Genomic DNA, 22,410 nt, shown 5'->3' on the forward strand with positions numbered 1-22,410 from the left:
TGCTAGCAGACTGGAATATGTTCCGGGATTCATCCAGTGGCATTGAGGAATACACCACCTCAGTCACTCGCTTCATCAATAAGTGCATCGATGACGTCATCCCCACACTGACTGTATGTACATATCCCAACCAGAAGCCATGGATTACAGGCAACATCCGCATTGAGCTAAAGGCTAGAACTGCCGCTTTCAAGGAGCGAGAGACTAATCTGGACGCATATAAGAAATTCCAATATGCCCTCTGACGAACCATTAAACAAGCAAAGCATCAATACAGGATTAAGATTGAATCTTACTACACTGGCTTTGACGCTCGTCGGATGTGGCAGGGCTTGAAAACTATTACGGACTACAAAGGGAAACCAAGACGTGAGCTTCCCAGTGACGCAAGCCTACCAGACAAATTAAATGCCTTTTATGTTCGCTTCGAGGCTAGCAACACTGAAGCATGCACGAGAACACCAGCTGTTCTGGATGACTGTGTGATAACGCTCTCGGTAGCCGATGTGAACAAAACCTTTAAACGGGTCAACATTCACAAAGCCGCTGGGCCAGACCGATTACCAGGACGTGTACTCAAAGCATGCGCGGACCAACTGTCAAGTGTCTTCACTGGCAATTTCAACCTCTCCCTGACCGAGTCTAATACCTACATGTTTCAAGCAGACCACCACAGTCCCTGTGCCCAAGTAAGCGAAGGTAACCTGCCTAAATGATTACCGCCCCGTGGCACTCACGTCGGTAGCCATGAAGTGCTTTGAAAGGCTGGTCATGGCTCACATCAACAGCATCCTCCCGGACACCCTAGAACCACTCCAATTTGCATTCGGCCCAACAGATCCGCATATGACGCAATCTCAATCGCACTCCACACCGCCCTTTCTCACCTGGACACAGGAACACCTATGTGAGAATCCTGTTCATTGACTACAGCTCAGCGTTCAACACTATAGTGCCCACGAAGCTCATCACTAAGCTAAGGACTCTGGGACTAAACACCTCCCTCTGCAACTGGATCCTGGACTTCCTGACGGGCAGCCCCCAGGTGGTAAGAGTAGGCAACAACACGTCTGACACGCTGATCCTCAACACTGAGGCACCTAGGGGTGTGTACTTAGTCCCCTCCTGTACTCCCTGTTCACCCAAGACTGCGTGGCCAAACACGACTCCAATACCATCATTAAGTTTGCTGATGACACAACAGTGGTAGGCCTGATCACCGACAACAATGAGACAGCCAATAGGGAGGTGGTCAGAGAACTGGCAGTGTGGTGCCAGGACAACAACCTCTCCCTCAATGTGAGCAAGACAAAGGAGCTGATCGTGGACTACAGGAAAAGGCAGGCCGAACAGGTCCCCATTAACATTGACAGGGCTGTAGTGGAGCAGGTCGAGAGTTTCAAGTTCCTTGGTGTCCACATCACACAAACTATTATGGTCCAAACACACCAAGACAGTCATGAAGAGGGCACGACAAAACCTAATCCCCCTCAGGAGACTGATAAGATTTGGCATGGGTCCCCAGATCCTCAAAAGGTTCTACAGCTGCACCATCGAGAGCATCCTGACCGGTTGCATCACTGCCTGGTATGGCAACTGCTCGGCATCTGACCGTAAGGCGCTACAGAGGGTTGTGCGAACGGCCCAGTACATCACTGGGGCCAAGCTTCCTGCCATCCAGGACCTATATAATAGGCGGTGTCAGAGGAAAGCCCATAAAATTGTCAGAGACTCCAGTCACCCAAGTTATAGACTGTTTCCTCTGCTACCGCACGGCAAGCGATACTGGAGCGCCAAGTCTAGGACCAAAAGGCTCCTCAACAGCTTTTACCCCCAAGCCATTAGACTGCTGAACAATTCATAAAATTGCCACCGGACAATTTTCATTGAACCCCCCCTTTTGTACACTGCTGCTACTCGCTGTTTGTTTGTTATCTATGCATAGTCACGTCACCCCATCTACAAGTACAGATTACCTCAACTAGCCTGTACCCCCGCACACTGACTCGGTACCGGTGCCCCCTGTATATAGCCTTGTTATTGTTATTATTATTGTGTTACTTTTTATTATTACTTTTTAGTCTACTTGGTAAATATTTTCTTCTTGAACTGCACTGTTGGTTAAGGGTAAGTAAGCACGGTAAAGTCTACACTTGTTGTATTCGGCGCATGTGACAAATAAAGTTTCATTTGATTTGCTCTACATGTAATTAGCAAAGGCTATCAGACAGTTATAGCAAAGCTAACCACCCATCAGACAGACAGGATGGACATTGGACAGAGAGTTCTGCCTCTGTTAGTGTGGACTGTTCTCCTTTCTTAACACCAACTGACAGTGATATTGTTTTTCCCAGGGCCTGGCAGGAGGGCCTGGAGTTTACCCAACACAAACAGACGAAGCATCACATGACTCTGGCTGCTCTTTAATCAACGGGCCCTCTGGGAAGAGAGAGAACGCCGTGATGCAGCCACACGTCTTCATCTGCTGCCAGGACGCTCCATACGGCTCCCTCCGTCTGGGCTTGGCGTTATTAAAGTTCTCCCCCCTCTCTCCCCCTCAATCCTCCCTCCTGGCTTGAGTGTAATAAAAGAAGCAGGGAGAGAGCCGTATGAGGGGAGGGAGAGAGCCGTATGAGGGGAGGGAGAGAGAGGCCCGGCTGCAGTAACCTTTGTAAAGTTGCATCCATCTACAGGTGTGGACCGAAGACAGCAGGCAGTGGAGCGCTGGCTGCCAGCTGACAGGAAGGACATGTCAGGACGCTGCCTCCCTGTCAGATGTCCAGTACTCAAAGCGAGCCTGTCGGCTCAGTCAGACAGACAGCAGAGGGACAACAGCCATATTAAGTGGAGACCTGGCTGGAGTACTTCAGCAGATGTAGAGGAGGATTGAGGACGAGGCTCAAGGCTCCTGATAAAGCTGTTAGTGGTCTCGCATGGAATCCAACCCGAGAAGCTCAGTTGAAACAATGCTGAACCAGGAAGTTAGCGTTCCAGACTAGAAGTGGTCTTAGCTGGGCTGGGGATACCTTTATCTGATGTGATTGGTTGACATGAGCTGTATTAGGGATACTGAGGTCCCATTCTCTGTGCACATCCTCCTCCCTTTCTCCTTTGTCTGGTCTGAGCCAGTCAACCAGGTCTGGTGTGGATGTATTCTATCAGGAGGGTTGACATCAAGATCTGCAAGCTCAGCTGCAAACTCCCAGAACCAACATGGCCTACTTATGTTCCCACTGTACAACGAGCTGGATGGACCACCTGAGACAGTGTTGAGCAGAGATACTCTGATGGCAGACTGATACAGACAGGAGGCTGGTGGGATACTCTGAAGGGCAGACTGATACAGACAGGAGGCTGGTGGGATACTCTGAAGGGCAGACTGATACAGACAGGAGGCTGGTGAGATACTCTGATGGCAGACTGATACAGACAGGAGGCTGGTGAGATAATCTGATAGCAGACAGGAGGCTGGTGAGATACTCTGAAGGGCAGACTGATACAGACAGGAGGCTGGTGAGATACTCTGAAGGGCAGACTGATACTGACAGGGGGCTGGTGAGATACTCTGATGGCAGACTGATACAGACAGGAGGCTGGTGAGATACTCTGAAGGGCAGACTGATACAGACAGGAGGCTGGTGGGATACTCTGATGGCAGACAGGAGGCTGGTGAGATACTCTGAAGGGCAGACTGATACAGACAGGAGGCTGGTGAGATAATCTGATGGCAGACAGGAGGCTGGTGAGATACTCTGAAGGGCAGACTGATACAGACAGGAGGCTGGTGAGATACTCTGATGGCAGACTGATACAGACAGGAGGCTGGTGAGATAATCTGATGGCAGACAGGAGGCTGGTGAGATACTCTGAAGGGCAGACTGATACAGACAGGAGGCTGGTGGGATACTCTGAAGGGCAGACTGATACTGACAGGGGGCTGGTGAGATACTCTGATGGCAGACTGATACAGACAGGAGGCTGGTGAGATACTCTGAAGGGCAGACTGATACAGACAGGAGGCTGGTGGGATACTCTGATGGCAGACAGGAGGCTGGTGAGATACTCTGAAGGGCAGACTGATACAGACAGGAGGCTGGTGAGATACTCTGAAGGGCAGACTGATACAGACAGGAGGCTGGTGAGATACTCTGAAGGGCAGACTGATACAGACAGGAGGCTGGTGGGATACTCTGAAGGGCAGACTGATACATAGAGGAGGCTGGTGAGATAATCTGATGGCAGACAGGAGGCTGGTGAGATTGATTGCAGCTAGCTGCTGATCTGTAGCCTGAACTCTAAACAGAGGAGCTGTGAAAATGATTCAATATTCTCCCTCCGCAATGCCGATTACCAACACACAGGTCTACTGTTTCCATAGTAACCTTTCCTTCCTCTCTCTTTCTTCTTTATTGAGTTAAGTCCTTTCAGAATAACACAGGGGGGGCAGGAAGATGGATAGACATGTCAGAATGTGGATATTAGTACCTTTCTGTTGGACTTTAAGCGATGCACATTTGCACAGTACATTTTATGCTGTGAGATGAAGTTCTTCTGTACATTCCTAATAGTGGTCAAATGGTTTGCCTGCGAAAGCCCTCCTACACTCCAGACCCTGGTTCGATCCCACTGTCTCACAACCGGGCGGCACACAATTGGCCCAGCGTCGTCTGTGTTAGGGAGGGGTAGGCCGTCATTGTAAAATACAAATTTGTTATGGACTTACTTGCCTAGTTAAATAAAAGGATTAAAAAATATATATTAAAAAACTCCTAAGAGACGTTTGGCTTTGAAACAACCACACAGACAACAACCACACAGACAACAACCACACAGACAACAACCACACAGACAACAGATCACTCAACAGAAGAGAGAAAATAGAGTTTTTATTTTCATTTCAGTCAAGTTTGTTCATCCATTCATGCTCAGTCTAACAAATCCAAGACTCCTGCTAAAACAGTAGACATCACAGAAAACCTTTCAACTAGACTACATGTAGAGGACATAAAGACACTATTAACTAGACTACATGTAGAGGACATAAAGACACTATTAACTATACTACATGTAGAGGACATAAAGACACTTAACTAGACTACATGTAGAGGACATGAAGACACTATTAACTAGACTACATGTAGAGGACATGAAGACACTATTAACTAGACTACATGTAGAGGACATAAAGACACTATCAACTAGACTACATGTAGAGGACATGAAGACACTATCAACTAGACTACATGTAGAGGACATGAAGACACTATCAACTAGACTACATGTAGAGGACATAAAGACACTATCAACTAGACTACATGTAGAGGACATGAAGACACTATTAACTAGACTACATGTAGAGGACATGAAGACACTATTAACTAGACTACATGTAGAGGACATAAAGACACTATCAACTAGACTACATGTAGAGGACATGAAGACACTATTAACTAGACTACATGTAGAGGACATGAAGACACTATTAACTAGACTACATGTAGAGGACATAAAGACACTATCAACTAGACTACATGTAGAGGACATGAAGACACTATTAACTAGACTACATGTAGAGGACATGAAGACACTATTAACTAGACTACATGTAGAGGACATGAAGACACTATTAACTAGACTACATGTAGAGGACATGAAGACACTATTAACTAGACTACATGTAGAGGACATGAAGACACTATTAACTAGACTACATGTAGAGGACATAAAGACACTATCAACTAGACTACATGTAGAGGACATAAAGACACTATTAACTAGACTACATGTAGAGGACATGAAGACACTATTAACTAGACTACATGTAGAGGACATAAAGACACTATCAACTAGACTACATGTAGAGGACATAAAGACACTATCAACTAGACTACATGTAGAGGACACTATTAACTAGACTACATGTAGAGGACATAAAGACACTATTAACTAGACTACATGTAGAGGACATGAAGACACTATTAACTAGACTACATGTAGAGGACATAAAGACACTATTAACTAGACTACATGTAGAGGACATGAAGACACTATTAACTAGACTACATGTAGAGGACATAAAGACACTATTAACTAGACTACATGTAGAGGACATGAAGACACTATTAACTAGACTACATGTAGAGGACATAAAGACACTATTAACTAGACTACATGTAGAGGACATGAAGACACTATTAACTAGACTACATGTAGAGGACATGAAGACACTATTAACTAGACTACATGTAGAGGACATAAAGACACTATTAACTAGACTACATGTAGAGGACATAAAGACACTATTAACTAGACTACATGTAGAGGACATGAAGACACTATTAACTAGACTACATGTAGAGGACATAAAGACACTATTAACTAGGCTACATGTAGAGGACACTATTAACTAGGCTACATGTAGAGGACATGAAGGAAAACACTTGCTTGTGATATCCTGTCAAGATGTAAACTAGAGCATCACACATATCAGGGTTTTTCTACCAAGTTTGCACAACCTAAAATAGCAGCGAGCGCTCGGCAGGCTGGCAGGCAGGCTGGCAAATGAAACAGGCAGCAGCCTGCCCATCTTGGTTCAGTTCAGCCTGTATCTGAGCTAGATAAGCCCGTTATAAATCAACCCAGGCTCCCTGCTGACGGTTCGGGGACAACATGGGAAGGAGCGTAGCTGTGCATGTGGAACATTTGCATTTGATACAGGCAGCATTGTTTAGTCCAATCTATTCAGGTAACTCAACAAAACCAACCTGAAAGAACAGTCTTCACACCAACTCAATGACCCAACTTGAACATGATGGAATTAAAGAAAGGAGGCCATGTCCCTCTACATTGGATTGCTGGTGAATCCATAACATGGACAGTAGTGGCAGCATTGAGAACCAACTGTGACATGTAGCCTTCTTCACAGAGATGACAACACACTCAAGAAGCATCCTTCCTATGTCACTCAGTACTCCTCCAACCTTCCCTCCTTCCTAAAACATTTTGTTTTAATCTTCATTTCTTTATGAAGAAGCGAGTGATGTCTGAAGCCACCTTGGAGGCTGCCAGTCCTTTCTTCATCTGGCTTCTGTCTTTGGCTTGCTGAGCTGTCCTCTGTAACACAAACAGAATACTGTCATCAATATTCTGTCCTCTGTAACACAAACAGCATACTGTCATCAATACTCTGTAACACAAACAGCATACTGTCATCAATACTCTGTCCTCTGTAACAAACAGCATACTGTCATCAATACTATGTCCTCTGACACAAACAGCATACTGTCATCAATACTATGTCCTCTGAAACAAACAGCATACTGTCATCAGTACTATGTCCTCTAAAACAAACAGCATACTGTCATCAGTACTCTGTAACACAAACAGCATACTGTCATCAGTACTATGTCCTCTAAAACAAACAGCATACTGTCATCAATACTATGTCCTCTAAAACACAAACAGCATACTGTCATCAATACTCTGTCCTCTGTAACACAAACAGCATACTGTCATCAATACTATGTCCTCTAAAACAAACAGCATACTGTCATCAATACTATGTCCTCTGTAACACAAACAGCATACTGTCATCAATACTATGTCCTCTAAAACACAAACAGCATACTGTCATCAATACTATGTCCTCTAAAACAAACAGCATACTGTCATCAATACTATGTCCTCTAAAACAAACAGCATACTGTCATCAATACTCTGTCATCTAAAACACAATCAGCATACTGTCATCAATACTATGTCCTCTAAAACAAACAGCATACTGTCATCAATACTATGTCCTCTGAAACAAACAGCATACTGTCATCAATACTATGTCCTCTGTAACACAAACAGCATACTGTCATCAGTACTATGTCCTCTGAAACAAACAGCATACTGTCATCAATACTCTGTAACACAATCAGCATACTGTCATCAATACTCTGTAACACAATCAGCATACTGTCATCAATACTCTGTAACAAACAGCATACTGTCATCAATACTATGTCCTCTAACACAAACAGCATACTGTCATCAATACTCTGTCCTCTGTAACACAAACAGCATACTGTCATCAATACTATGTCCTCTAAAACAAACAGCATACTGTCATCAATACTATGTCCTCTAACACAAACAGCATACTGTCATCAATACTCTGTCCTCTGTAAAACAAACAGCATACTGTCATCAATACTCTGTAACACAAACAGCATACTGTCATCAATACTATGTCCTCTAAAACAAACAGCATACTGTCATCAATACTCTGTAACACAAACAGCACACTGTCATCAATACTATGTCCTCTGTAACACAAACAGCATACTGTCATCAATACTATGTCCTCTAAAACAAACAGCATACTGTCATCAATACTCTGTAACACAAACAGCATACTGTCATCAATACTCTGTAAAACAAACAGCATACTGTCATCAATACTATGTCCTCTAACACAAACAGCATACTGTCATCAATACTCTGTAACACAAACAGCATACTGTCATCAATACTCTGTAACACAATCAGCATACTGTCATCAATACTCTGTAAAACAAACAGCATACTGTCATCAATACTATGTCCTCTAACACAAACAGCATACTGTCATCAATACTATGTCCTCTAACACAAACAGCATACTGTCATCAATACTATGTCCTCTGTAAAACAAACAGCATACTGTCATCAATACTATGTCCTCTGTAACACAAACAGCATACTGTCATCAATACTCTCTAAAACAAACAGCATACTGTCATCAATACTATGTCCTCTAAAACAAACAGCATACTGTCATCAATACTATGTCCTCTGTAACACAAACAGCATACTGTCATCAATACTCTGTAACAAACAGCATACTGTCATCAATACTATGTCCTCTAACACAAACAGCATACTGTCATCAATACTATGTCCTCTGTAACACAAACAGCATACTGTCATCAATACTCTGTCCTCTAAAACGCAAACAGCATACTGTCATCAATACTCTGTCCTCTGTAACACAAACAGCATACTGTCATCAATACTATGTCCTCTGTAACACAAACATCATACTGTCATCAATACTCTGTAACACAAACAGCATACTGTCATCAATACTATGTCCTCTAAAACAAACAGCATACTGTCATCAATACTCTGTCATCTAAAACACAAACAGCATACTGTCATCAATACTCTGTAACACAATCAGCATACTGTCATCAATACTCTGTAACACAATCAGCATACTGTCATCAATACTATGTCCTCTGTAACACAAACAGCATACTGTCATCAATACTCTGTCCTCTAAAACAAACAGCATACTGTCATCAATACTATGTCCTCTAAAACAAACAGCATACTGTCATCAATACTATGTCCTCTGTAACACAAACATCATACTGTCATCAATACTCTGTAACACAAACAGCATACTGTCATCAGTACTATGTCCTCTGAAACAAACAGCATACTGTCATCAATACTATGTCCTCTGTAACACAAACAGCATACTGTCATCAATACTCTGTAACACAATCAGCATACTGTCATCAATACTATGTCATCTAAAACACAATCAGCATACTGTCATCAATACTCTGAAACAAACAGCATACTGTCATCAATACTATGTCCTCTGAAACAAACAGCATACTGTCATCAATACTCTGTAACACAATCAGCATACTGTCATCAATACTATGTCCTCTAAAACAAACAGCATACTGTCATCAATACTCTGTCCTCTGTAACACAAACAGCATACTGTCATCAATACTATGTCCTCTGTAAAACAAACAGCATACTGTCATCAATACTATGTCCTCTAAAACAAACAGCATACTGTCATCAATACTATGTCCTCTAAAACAAACAGCATACTGTCATCAATACTATGTCCTCTAAAACAAACAGCATACTGTCATCAATACTCTGTCCTCTAAAACAAACAGCATACTGTCATCAATACTCAATACTGTATCATACTATAACATGGTATTATAACATGGTATTGTATTATAACACGGTATTATACTATAACATGGTAACATACTAAAGCATGGTATTATACTAAAGCATAGTATTATACTAAAGCATGGTATTATACTAAAGCATGGTATTATACTATAACATGGTATTATACTATAACATGGTAACATACTAAAGCATGGTATTATACTAAAGCATAGTATTATACTAAAGCATGGTATTATACTAAAGCATGGTATTATACTAAAGCATGGTATTATACTAAAGCATGGTATTATACTAAAGCATGGTATTATACTAAAGCATGGTATTATACTAAAGCATGGTATTATACTAAAGCATGGTATTATAACATATTTATAACATGGTGGTGTATTAAATTATAACATGGTATAATATTATAATATGGTATTATAATATGATATATATTATAATATGGTATTATATTATAACATGGTATTATACTATAACATGGTGGTGTATTAAATTATAACATGGTATAATGTTATAACATGTTAAAATATTATAACATGGTATTATGTTATAACATGGTATTACACTATAACATGGTATAATGTTATAACATGTTAATATATTATAATGTTATAACATGTTAAAATATTATAACATGGTATTATGTTATAACATGGTATTATACTATAACATGGTATTATACTATAACATGGTATTATACTAAAACATGGTATTATACTATAACATGGTATTATACTATAACATGGTATTACACTATAACATGGTATTACACTATAACATGGTATTATACTATAACATGGTATTATATTACAACATGGTATTATATTACAACATGGTATTATACTACAACATGGTATTATCTAATAACATGGTGGTGAATTATATTATAAGATGGTATTATCCTATAACACGGTATTATACTATAACACGGTATTATACTATGACACGGTATTATACTATGACACGGTATTATACTATGACACGGTATTATACTATGACACGGTATTATACTATGACACGGTATTATACTATGACACGGTATTATACTATGACACGGTATTATACTATGACATGGTATTATACTATGACATGGTATTATCTAATAACATGGTGGTGTATTGTACTATAACATGGTATTATCTAATAACATGGTGGTGAATTATATTATAATATGGTATTATACTATGACATGGTATTATACCATGGTGGTGTATTATAACATGGTATTATACTAAAACATGGTATTATACTAAAACATGGTATTATAACATGGTGTTGTATTAAATTATAACATGTTAATATATTATAACATGGTATTATATTACAACATGGTATTATAACATGGTATTATACTATAACATGGTATTACACTATAACATGGTATTATAATACAACATGGTATTATATTACAACATGGTATTATATTACAACATGGTATTATATTACAACATGGTATTATATTACAACATGGTATTATACTACAACATGGTATTATACTACAACATGGTATTATACTACAACATGGTATTATACTACAACATGGTATTATACTACAACATGGTATTATATTACAACATGGTATTATCTAATAACATGGTGGTGAATTATATTATAAGATGGTATTATACTATAACATGGTATTATATTATAACATGATATTATCTTATAACATGGTATTATACTATGACATGGTATTATACTATGACATGGTATTATACTATGACATGGTATTATACTATGACATGGTATTATACTATGACATGGTATTATACTATAACATGGTATTATACTATAACATGGTATTATACTATAACACGGTATTATACTATAACACGGTATTATACTATAACACGGTATTATACTATAACACGGTATTATACTATGACACGGTATTATACTATGACACGGTATTATACTATGACACGGTATTATACTATGACACGGTATTATACTATGACACGGTATTATACTATAACATGGTATTATCTAATAACATGGTGGTGTATTATACTATAACATGGTGGTGTATTATACTATAACATGGTGGTGTATTATAACATGGTATTATACTATAACATGGTATTATATTATAGCATGGTATTATGCTATAACATGGTATTATATTATAGCATGGTATTATGCTATAACATGGTATTATATTATAGCATGGTATTACATTATAACATGGTGGTGTATTATACTATAACATGGTATTATATTATAACATGGTGGTGTATTATACTATAACATGGTATTATAACATGGTATTACACTATAACATGGTATTATAACATGGTATTACACTATAACATGGTATTATATTACAACATGGTATTATATCATAACATGGTATTATACTTTAACATGGTATTATAACATGGTATTATACTATACCATGGTGGTGTATTATAACATGATATTATAACATGGTATTATACTATAACATGGTATTATACTATAACATGGTATTATAACATGGTATTATACTATAACATGGTATTATAAAATGGTATTATACTATAACATGGTATTATAAAATGGTATTATACTATAACATGGTATTATAAAATGGTATTATACTATAACATGGTATTATATTATGACATGGTGGTGTATTATGCTATGACATGGTATTATAAAATTGTATTATACTATAACATGGTATTATACAATAACATGGTATTATATTATGACATGGTGGTGTATTATACTATAACATGGTATTATACTATAACATGGTATTATACTATAACATGGTATTATACTATAACATGGTGGTGTATTATATCCTAACATGGTATTATACTATAACATGGTATTATAACATGGTATTATATTATGACATGGTGGTGTATTAAACTATAACATGGTATTATACTATAACATGGTATTATAACATGGTATTATACTATAACATGGTGGTGTATTATATCCTAACATGGTATTATACTATAACATGGTATTATACTATAACATGGTATTATACTATAACATGGTATTATACTATAACATGGTATTTTATTATGACATGGTGGTGTATTATACTATAACTTGGTATTATAAAATGGTATTATACTATAACATGGTGGTGTATTATATCCTAACATGGTATTATACTATAAAATGGTATTTTACTATAACATGGTATTATACTACACTGCTCAAAAAAATAAAGGGAACACTTAAACAACACAATGTAACTCCAAGTCAATCACACTTCTGTGAAATCAAACTGTCCACTTAGGAAGCAACACTGATTGACAATAAATTTCACATGCTGTTGTGCAAATGGAATAGACAAAAGGTGGAAATTATAGGCAATTAGCAAGACACCCCCAAAAAAGAAGTGATTCTGCAGGTGGTGACCACAGACCACTTCTCAGTTTCTGCACATTTGTGGCCTGCTGGAGTTCATTTTGCAGGGCTCTGGCAGTGCACCTCCTTGCACAAAGGCGGAGGTAGCGGTCCTGCTGCTGGGTTGTTGCCCTCCTACGGCCTCCTCCACGTCTCCTGATGTACTGGCCTGTCTCCTGGTAGCGCCTCCTTGCTCTGGACACTACGCTGACAGACACAGCAAACCTTTTTGCCACAGCTCGCATTGATGTGCCATCCTGGATGAACTGCACTACCTGAGCCACTTGTGTGGGTTGTAGACTCCGTCTCATGCTACCACTAGAGTGAGAGCACCGCCAGCATTCAAAAGTGACCAAAACATCAGCCAGGAAGCATAGGAACTGAGAAGTGGTCTGTGGTCACCACCTGCAGAACCACCCCCTTTATTGGGGGGTGTCTTGCTAATTGCCTATAATTTCCACCTTTTGTCTATTCCATTTGCACAACAGCATGTGAAATTTATTGTCAATCAGTGTTGCTTCCTAAGTGGACAGTTTGATTTCACAGAAGTGTGATTGACTTGGAGTTACATTGTGTTGTTTAAGTGTTCCCTTTATTTTTTTGAGCAGTGTACAACATGGTGGTGTATTATATCCTAACATGGTATTATACTATAACATGGTATTATAACATGATATTATAGTATAACATGGTATTATAAAATGGTATTATACTATAACATGGTATTATATTATGACATGGTGGTGTATTATACTATAACATGGTATTATACTATAACATGGTATTATACTATAACATGGTATTATACTATAACATGGTATTATACTATAACATGGTGGTGTATTATACTATAACATGGTATTATAAAATGGTATTATACTATAACATGGTATTATACTATAACATGGTATTATACTATAACATGGTATTATACTATAACATGGTGGTGTATTATACTATAACATGGTATTATAAAATGGTATTATACTATAACATGGTATTATACTATAACATGGTATTATACTATAACATGGTATTATACTATAACATGGTGGTGTATTATACTATAACATGGTATTATAAAATGGTATTATACTATAACATGGTATTATACTATAACATGGTATTATACTATAACATGGTATTATACTATAACATGGTATTATAACATGGTATTATACTATAACATGGTGGTGTATTATATCCTAACATGGTGGTGTATTATATCCTAACATGGTATTATACTATAACATGGTATTATACTATAACATGGTGGTGTATTATATCCTAACATGGTATTATACTATAACATGGTATTATACTATAACATGGTATTATACTATAACATGGTGGTGTATTATATCCTAACATGGTATTATACTATAACAGGGTATTATACTATAACAGGGTATTATACTATAACAGGGTATTATATTATAACATGGTGGTGGTTTGAGAGGGCATATGGCTAGGGTGTAATGAAGCACCATGTGGGACTGAGTGTTTATGTGGACACAGAGGAGCGGGGACAGACTGTGCGGGTTGTCCAGGGAACACTGTGTGTCTGTGTGTGATGGTGTGTGTGTGTCTGTGTGTACTGGACTCTTACGGTTCTGTATGTGATGGTGTGTGTGTGTCTGTGTGTGATGGTGTGTGTGTGTGTCTGTGTGTGATGGTGTGTGTGAGTCTGTGTGTGATGGTGTGTGTGTGTGTCTGTGTGTGTGTGATGGTGTGTGTGATGGTGTGTGTGTGTGTCTGTGTGTGTGTGATGGTGTGTGTGTGTGTGATGGTGTGTGTGTGATGGTGTGTGTGTGTGTCTGTGTGTGATGGTGTGTGTGTGTGTCTGTGTGTGATGGTGTGTGTGTGTGTCTGTGTGTGATGGTGTCTGTGTGTGTCTGTGTGTGATGGTGTGTGTGTGTGTCTGTGTGTGATGGTGTCTGTGTGTCTGTGTGTGATGGTGTGTGTGTGTGTCTGTGTGTGATGGTGTGTGTGTGTCTGTGTGTACTGGACTCTTACGGTTCTGTGACAGACGGTGCAGAGTGTCTGTAGGTTGTCCAGGGAACACTGTCCTCCACCACTGTAGACGGGTCGGATGTGGTCCACCTGCCAGAACTGACCCTCCACGGGGGCACGGATCATCTCATTCAGCTGGACACAACAGACAATTTAAAAAAATACATTTCTCAGTAAAGAGGTAGTATAATGATTATATCATTTACAGTTTTAGTAGCTCAAACGGGTAAACAAACAATTTCATGTAAGAAATATTTGTAAAATCCCTTGTGAGTTTTGTCCATGTGTTTTTCATAATAGGATCTTGTCAGCCATCCCATGTCAGCATCACATTTCCTCAGGCTGGCTGTTTGTCTGTGTTCATCTGTCTCTCTTCAGACAGTGAGAATGACAAGGCTCTAATGTAAGAGAACGAGCTGGGGACTCTGGGAACAGGTAGGAAATCAAACACCTGTAATCCTAGTTCTATGGCCTGGAGCTGGGGAACACTAGAACCAAAATGGAGGCATTTCAATTTGAAGCCAAGCCTTTTCCTTTCTCCATTTTATGTGGAAAGAGCCAGAGAAGGGGAACCCTGGGGACGATTCAGCCCAGAAATCAATCTCCATTCCTGGGTAGAAGTGGTAGCTAGAGTAGCGCTCTCGCAACATTAGCCACAAGAGAACCAGAGGGGGGGTCACATACCCACAGAGGAGAAGAAAAGCAAAGCTGTACTCAGGAGCTCCGTTCCACCATGACTACCGACCCACCTCCACCCCCCTCCTCGCTCCATACAGAACATTCCCCCACAGGTGTACTAATGCCTTAGAAAGCCTCTACTAAAGCTAGTCCTCAGACCTCCTATACTGAGCACCAATACAATGTATTCATCAGCAGTTGTTGTCGGTGGTTTCTGTGCCCTACAGACGTCCTATTAGAGTTAGGACAAATCCATCCATTGATCTGTGAGCGAGAAGGCAGAAGGTCTTTACAGTAGAAATGGCAGAGACAAATCAAACAGGCTCTTGGCTGAGGTGAGGTTGAGCTGTGGGAGAAATCCATGGAGGATCTAACAGTACTGGCCAATCGATTTACTGTGAGCCGAGAGAGAGGAAGTCACACACGCATACAGGTTGAGAGAGGAACTTGTGTGTCCACAGTACAGTACACCCCCCCCCACCCCCCCCCCCCCCCCCCACCCACACATCTAATGGTTTATCTTCCCCCAGCACAAAGCATCAGATTCCAGGGAAGATGAGTGTCAGTCAGTAGTAGAGAGGACTGAGTCCCTCTCATTTCACTCTCTTCTCTGTGTTCTCCTCTTCTCTCTCCCCCTCCTCTCCCAGTGTATAATATAATGTCTACTAAAGCCTTTAGTGGTCTCCCCAGATCCAGGGGATTAGGTGGAACAGGTGAAACCCGTCTGTTCCCGACGCTACACACTCTGCTTTATATCATACGTGGCTTCAACTGTCTAAATGGGTCCTATCCATTTCAGCTGAGTGTTTTCTGTACAACTTCAGTAATGTGATATGCTAATTTGAGAAGCGAGAGATGATACTGCTCTTTGATAAATCCAGTTGAAAATCAACCCACATCAATAGTATGACTTTTACCCTCCTGTTCTCTCGGTCTGTAGATTTGTGGACCTTTAAAAAGCTCCTGTCTGTAATGACTGTATCCTGGCTAAGAGAGCTCAGGTTAGTGTAGGTCCCCCCATACAGAGTAATGGAATGGTCCTAGGTCCCCCCCATACAGAGTAATGGAATGGTCCTAGGTCCCCCCCATACAGAGTAATGGAATGGTCCTAGGTCCCCCCCATACAGAGTAATGGAATGGTCCTAGGTCCCCCCCATACAGAGTAATGGAATGGTCCTAGGTCCCCCCCATACAGAGTAATGGAATGGTCCTAGGTCCCCCCCATACAGAGTAATGGAATGGTCCTAGGTCCCCCCCATACAGAGTAATGGAATGGTCCTAGGTCCCCCCCATACAGAGTAATGGAATGGTCCTAGGTCCCCCCATACAGAGTAATGGAATGGTCCTAGGTCCCCCCCATACAGAGTAATGGAATGGTCCTAGGTCCCCCCCATACAGAGTAATGGAATGGTCCTAGGTCCCCCCCATACAGTAATGGAATGGTCCTAGGTCCCTCCATACAGAGTAATGGAATGGTCCTAGGTATCACAGACCTGGGGGCCTAAAGACATCCAAACCAACCAACCTGTTTGAGTGACAGCTGGGTCAGCCAGGTGTTCTCTAGCATCTCCTTCCTGTGTGTGGGCGGGGCGTCGCGGACCTTCAGGTACAGCTGGTGGGCTTGCAGGCCGCAGCTCTGACACACCCCCTGCTCCGTCTGCAGTACCCGGGCGCGCATGTAGGCCTGGCTGGAGCGTAGCTGCAACTCCTCCTGACACCTGTGATAGGATAGATGAAGTAGAATACAACAGAATAACTTGATGTTTTCTTTGTACAGCTTTAATAAAGGGACACAGTAGGCCTACGAGGCAACACTAATAATAGCAGGATATACAACACCACTGATGGATGAACTTGGCTTTACTGTTGATGATGCTGTTACTTACGTCTGGCTACAGAAGCAGTTGTCCCAGGCTCCTCCGGTGGACCCACAGGCCTCGTGGCAGGACAGACACAAGGCTCGACCCTCACTGTCCAGCACCTGCAGGTACCCAGTTTCAGCCTCTGACGGGCCCTCAGGTGCACCAACAGGAGGCTCTGGGTGCACCTCAGATGGTCTGGGGGGAAAGATGGAAAGAGACAGAGAGAGAGAGAGAGAGAGACAGAGTGTGGTGGCTTTGAATTAGTTGGGTAACATAAGTAATTAAGATGTCATATCTGCATAATATTCTTATGTGATATACTTTTTATTCCCCAACTAATTCTGATTCATCCACCACAAGAGACACAGAGAGGGAGGCATGTCATCTGCCAAACAAGTTCATAAACACTATTAATCCACGGGGCACAGACGTCAATTCAACTTCTATTCCACGTTGGTTCAATGTAATTTCATTGACATGACAATTCCGTCTGCCTTGCGGTCGGAGGCCGAGCAATTGCCGTACCAGGCAGTGAAGCAACCAGTCAGGATGCTCTCGATGTTGCAGCTGTAGAACCTTTTGAGGATCTGAGGACCCATGCCAAATCTTTTTAGTTTCCTGAGGGGGATTAGGATTTGTCGTGCACACTTTACAACTGTCTTGGTGTGTTTGGACCATTCTAGTTTGTTGGTGATGTGGACACCAAGGAACCTGAAGCTCTCAACCTTCTCCACTACAGCCCTGTCGTTGTGAATGGGGGTGTGCTCGGTCCTCCTTTTCCTGTAGTCCACAATCATCTCCTTCGTCTTGGTTACGTTGGGGGATAGGTTAATATGGCACCACCCGGCCAGGTCTCTGCCCTCCTCCCTATAGGCTGTCTCGTCGTTGATCAGGCCTACCACTGTTGTGTCGACTGCAAACTTAATGATGGTGTTGGAGTCGTGCCTGGCCATGCAGTCGTGGGTGAACAGGGAGTACAGGAGGGGACTGAGCACGCACCCCTGAGGGGCTCCAGTGTTGAGGATCAGCGTGGCAGATGTATTGCTACCTACCCTCACCACCTGGGGGCGACCCGTCAGGAAGTCCAGGATCCAGTTGCAGAGGGAGGTGTTTAGTCCCAGGATCCTTAGCTTAGTGATGAGCTTTGAGGACACTATGGTGTTGAACGCTGAGCTGTAGTCAATGAATAGAATTCTCACGAAGGTGTTCTTTTTGTCCAGGTGGGAAAGGGCAGTGTGGAGTGCAATAGAGATTGCATCATCTGTGGATCTGTTTGGGCAATATGCAAATTGGAGTGGGTCTAGCGTTTCTGGGAGAAAGGTGTTGATGTGAGCCATTACCAGCTTTTCAAAGCACTTCATGGCTACGGATGTGAGTGCTACGGGTCTGTAGTCATTTAGGTAGGTTGCCTTCGTGTTCTTGGGAACAGGGATTATGGTGGTTTGCTTGAAACATGTTGGTATTACAGACTCAATCAGGGACATGTTGAAAATGTCAGTGAAGACACCTGCCAGTTGGCCAGCACATGCCCGGAGCACACGTCCTGGTAATCCATCTGGCCCTGCAGCCTTGTGAATAATGACCTGTTTAAAGGTCTTACTCACGTCGGCTACGGAGAGCGTGATCACACAGTCGTCCGGAACAGCTGATGCTCTCATGCATGCCTCAGTGTTGCTTGCCTCAAAGCTAGCATAGAAGTGACTGTGCTTCCCTTTGTAGTCTAATAGTTTGCAAGCCCTGCCACATCTGACGAGCGTCGTCGGAGCCGGTGTAGTATGATTCAATCTTAGCCCTGTATTGACGGTTCATCGGAGGGCATAGCAGGATTTCTTATAAGCTTCCGGGTTAGAGTCCCGCACCTTGAAAGCAACAGCTCTACCCTTTAGCTCAGTGCGAATGTTGCCTGTAATCCATGGCTTCTGGTTGGGGTATGTACCCTGTGGGGACGACGTCCTCGATGCACTTATTGATAAAGTCAGTGACTAATGTGGTGTACTCCTCAATGCCATAAGAAGAATCCTGGAACATTACATTTACATTTTAGTCATTTAGCAGACATGTGATAGCAAAACAGTCCTGTAGTTTAGCATCTGCTTCACCTGACCACTTTTTTATAGACCGAGTCACTGGTGCTTCCTGCTTTAATTTTTGCTTGTAAGCAGGAATCAGAAGGATAGAATTGTGGTCGGATTTACCAAATGGAGGGCGAGGGAGAGCTTTGTACGCGTCTCTGTGTGTGGAGTACAGGTGATCTAGAATTTCTTTCCCTCTGGTTGCACATTTAATATGCTGGTAGAAATTAGGTAGAACTGATTTAAGTTTCTCTGCATTGAAGTCTCCGGCCACTAGGAGCGCCGCCTCTGGGTGAGCGGTTTCATGTTTGCTTATTTCCTTATACAGCTGACTGAGTGCGGTCTTAGTGCCAGCATCCGTCTGTGGTGGTAAATAAACAGCCACGAAAAGTATAGCTGAAAACTCTCTAGGCAAATAGTGTGGTCTGCATTTTATCACAAGATTCTCTACTTCAGGCGAGCAAAATCGAGAGACTTCCTTAGATTTCGTGCACTAGCTGTTGTTTACAAATATGCACAGACCCCCCCCCCCCCCCCTCGTCTTACCGGAGTGTGCTGTTCTATCTTGCCGGTGCAGCGTATATCCTGCTAGCTGAATATCCATGTTGTCATTCAGCCACGATTTCGTGAAACATAAGATATTACAGAGTTTGATGTCCCGTTGGCAGGATATTCGTGATCGTACCTCGTCTAATTTATTGTCCAATGATTGCATGTTGGCGAGCAATATTGACGGTAACGGCAGCTTTCCCAGTCGCCTTCTGCGGATCCTTACGAGGCACCCCGCTCTGTTTCCTCTGTACCTGCGTCTCTTCCTCTTGCAAATAACAGGGATGTTGGCCTTGTCGGGTGTTTGGAGAATGTCCTGTGCGTCCTGCTTGTTGAAGAAAGAATCTTTGTCTAATCCGAGGTGAGTGATCGCTGTCCTGATATCCAGAAGCTCTTTTTTGCTGTAAGATACAGTGGCAGAAACATTATGTACAAAATAAGTTACAAATAACGCAAACCCCCCCACATAGTAGCACAATTGGTTGGGCGGCCGTAAAACTGCTGCCATTTCCTCCGGCGCCATTTTATGCTACAGCTACTCTCTGTTTATCATATGTGCATAGTCACTTTAACTGTATCTACCTGTACATACTACCTCAAATCAGCCCGACTAACCGGTGCCTGTATATTAGCCTCGCTACTGTTATTTTTCACTGTTGTTTTTATTTATTTACTTACCTATTGTTCACAGGGCTCCGGGCAGCCGAGCGGAAATGGAGGAAAACTCGCCTCCCTGCGGACCTGGCATCCTTTCACTCCCTCCTCTCTACATTTTCCTCTTCTGTCTGCTGCTAAAGCCACTTTCTACCACTCTAAATTCCAAGCATCTGCCTCTAACCCTAGGAAGCTCTTTGCCACCTTCTCCTCCCTCCTGAATCCTCCTCCCCCTCCCCCCCCTCTCTGCAGACGACTTCGTCAACCATTTCGAAAAGAAGGTCGACGACATCCGATCCTCGTTTGCTAAGTCAAACGACACCGCTGGTTCTGCTCACACTGCCCTACCCTGTGCTCTGACCTCTTTCTCCCCTCTCTCTCCAGATGAAATCTCGCGTCTTGTGACGGCCGGCCGCCCAACAACCTGCCCGCTTGACCCTATCCCCTCCTCTCTTCTCCAGACCATTTCCGGAGACCTTCTCCCTTACCTCACCTCGCTCATCAACTCATCCTTGACCGCTGGCTACGTCCCTTCCGTCTTCAAGAGAGCGAGAGTTGCACCCCTTCTGAAAAAACCTACACTCGATCCCTCCGATGTCAACAACTACAGACCAGTATCCCTTCTTTCTTTTCTCTCCAAAACTCTTGAACGTGCCGTCCTTGGCCAGCTCTCCTGCTATCTCTCTCAGAATGACCTTCTTGATCCAAATCAGTCAGGTTTCAAGACTAGTCACTCAACTGAGACTGCTCTTCTCTGTATCACGGAGGCGCTCCGCACTGCTAAAGCTAACTCTCTCTCCTCTGCTCTCATCCTTCTAGACCTATCGGCTGCCTTCGATACTGTGAACCATCAGATCCTCCTCTCCACCCTCTCCGAGTTGGGCATCTCCGGCGCGGCCCACGCTTGGATTGCGTTCTACCTGACAGGTCGCTCCTACCAGGTGGCGTGGCGAGAATCTGTCTCCTCACCACGCGCTCTCACCACTGGTGTCCCCCAGGGCTCTGTTCTAGGCCCTCTCCTATTCTCGCTATACACCAAGTCACTTGGCTCTGTCATAACCTCACATGGTCTCTCCTATCATTGCTATGCAGACGACACACAATTAATCTTCTCCTTTCCCCCTTCTGATGACCAGGTGGCGAATCGCATCTCTGCATGTCTGGCAGACATATCAGTGTGGATGACGGATCACCACCTCAAGCTGAACCTCGGCAAGACGGAGCTGCTCTTCCTCCCGGGGAAG

General features: G+C 42.2%; 1 protein-coding gene across 4 annotated transcripts in view; it reads right to left on the bottom strand.

The window, feature by feature from the left end:
* Positions 1-4,869: 4,869 nt before the first annotated feature.
* Positions 4,870-22,410, bottom strand: part of LOC129847477 (DNA annealing helicase and endonuclease ZRANB3-like) — a 68,388-nt gene continuing 50,847 nt past the window's right edge. For all 4 annotated transcript variants that reach the window (XM_055915281.1, XM_055915282.1, XM_055915283.1 and 1 more), the window contains 4 exons: positions 17,916-18,086; positions 17,555-17,747; positions 15,355-15,486; positions 4,870-7,113 (listed from right to left, as the gene is read on the bottom strand). In XM_055915281.1, coding sequence (XP_055771256.1) covers positions 7,015-7,113; positions 15,355-15,486; positions 17,555-17,747; positions 17,916-18,086 — 595 coding nt within the window. In that variant the 3' untranslated portion in view covers positions 4,870-7,014. The remainder of the gene's footprint in view (positions 7,114-15,354; positions 15,487-17,554; positions 17,748-17,915; positions 18,087-22,410) is intronic.

The sequence above is a fragment of the Salvelinus fontinalis genome, unplaced genomic scaffold (genome assembly GCF_029448725.1).
Source record: "Salvelinus fontinalis isolate EN_2023a unplaced genomic scaffold, ASM2944872v1 scaffold_0865, whole genome shotgun sequence".
NCBI classification, from domain to species: domain Eukaryota; kingdom Metazoa; phylum Chordata; class Actinopteri; order Salmoniformes; family Salmonidae; genus Salvelinus; species Salvelinus fontinalis.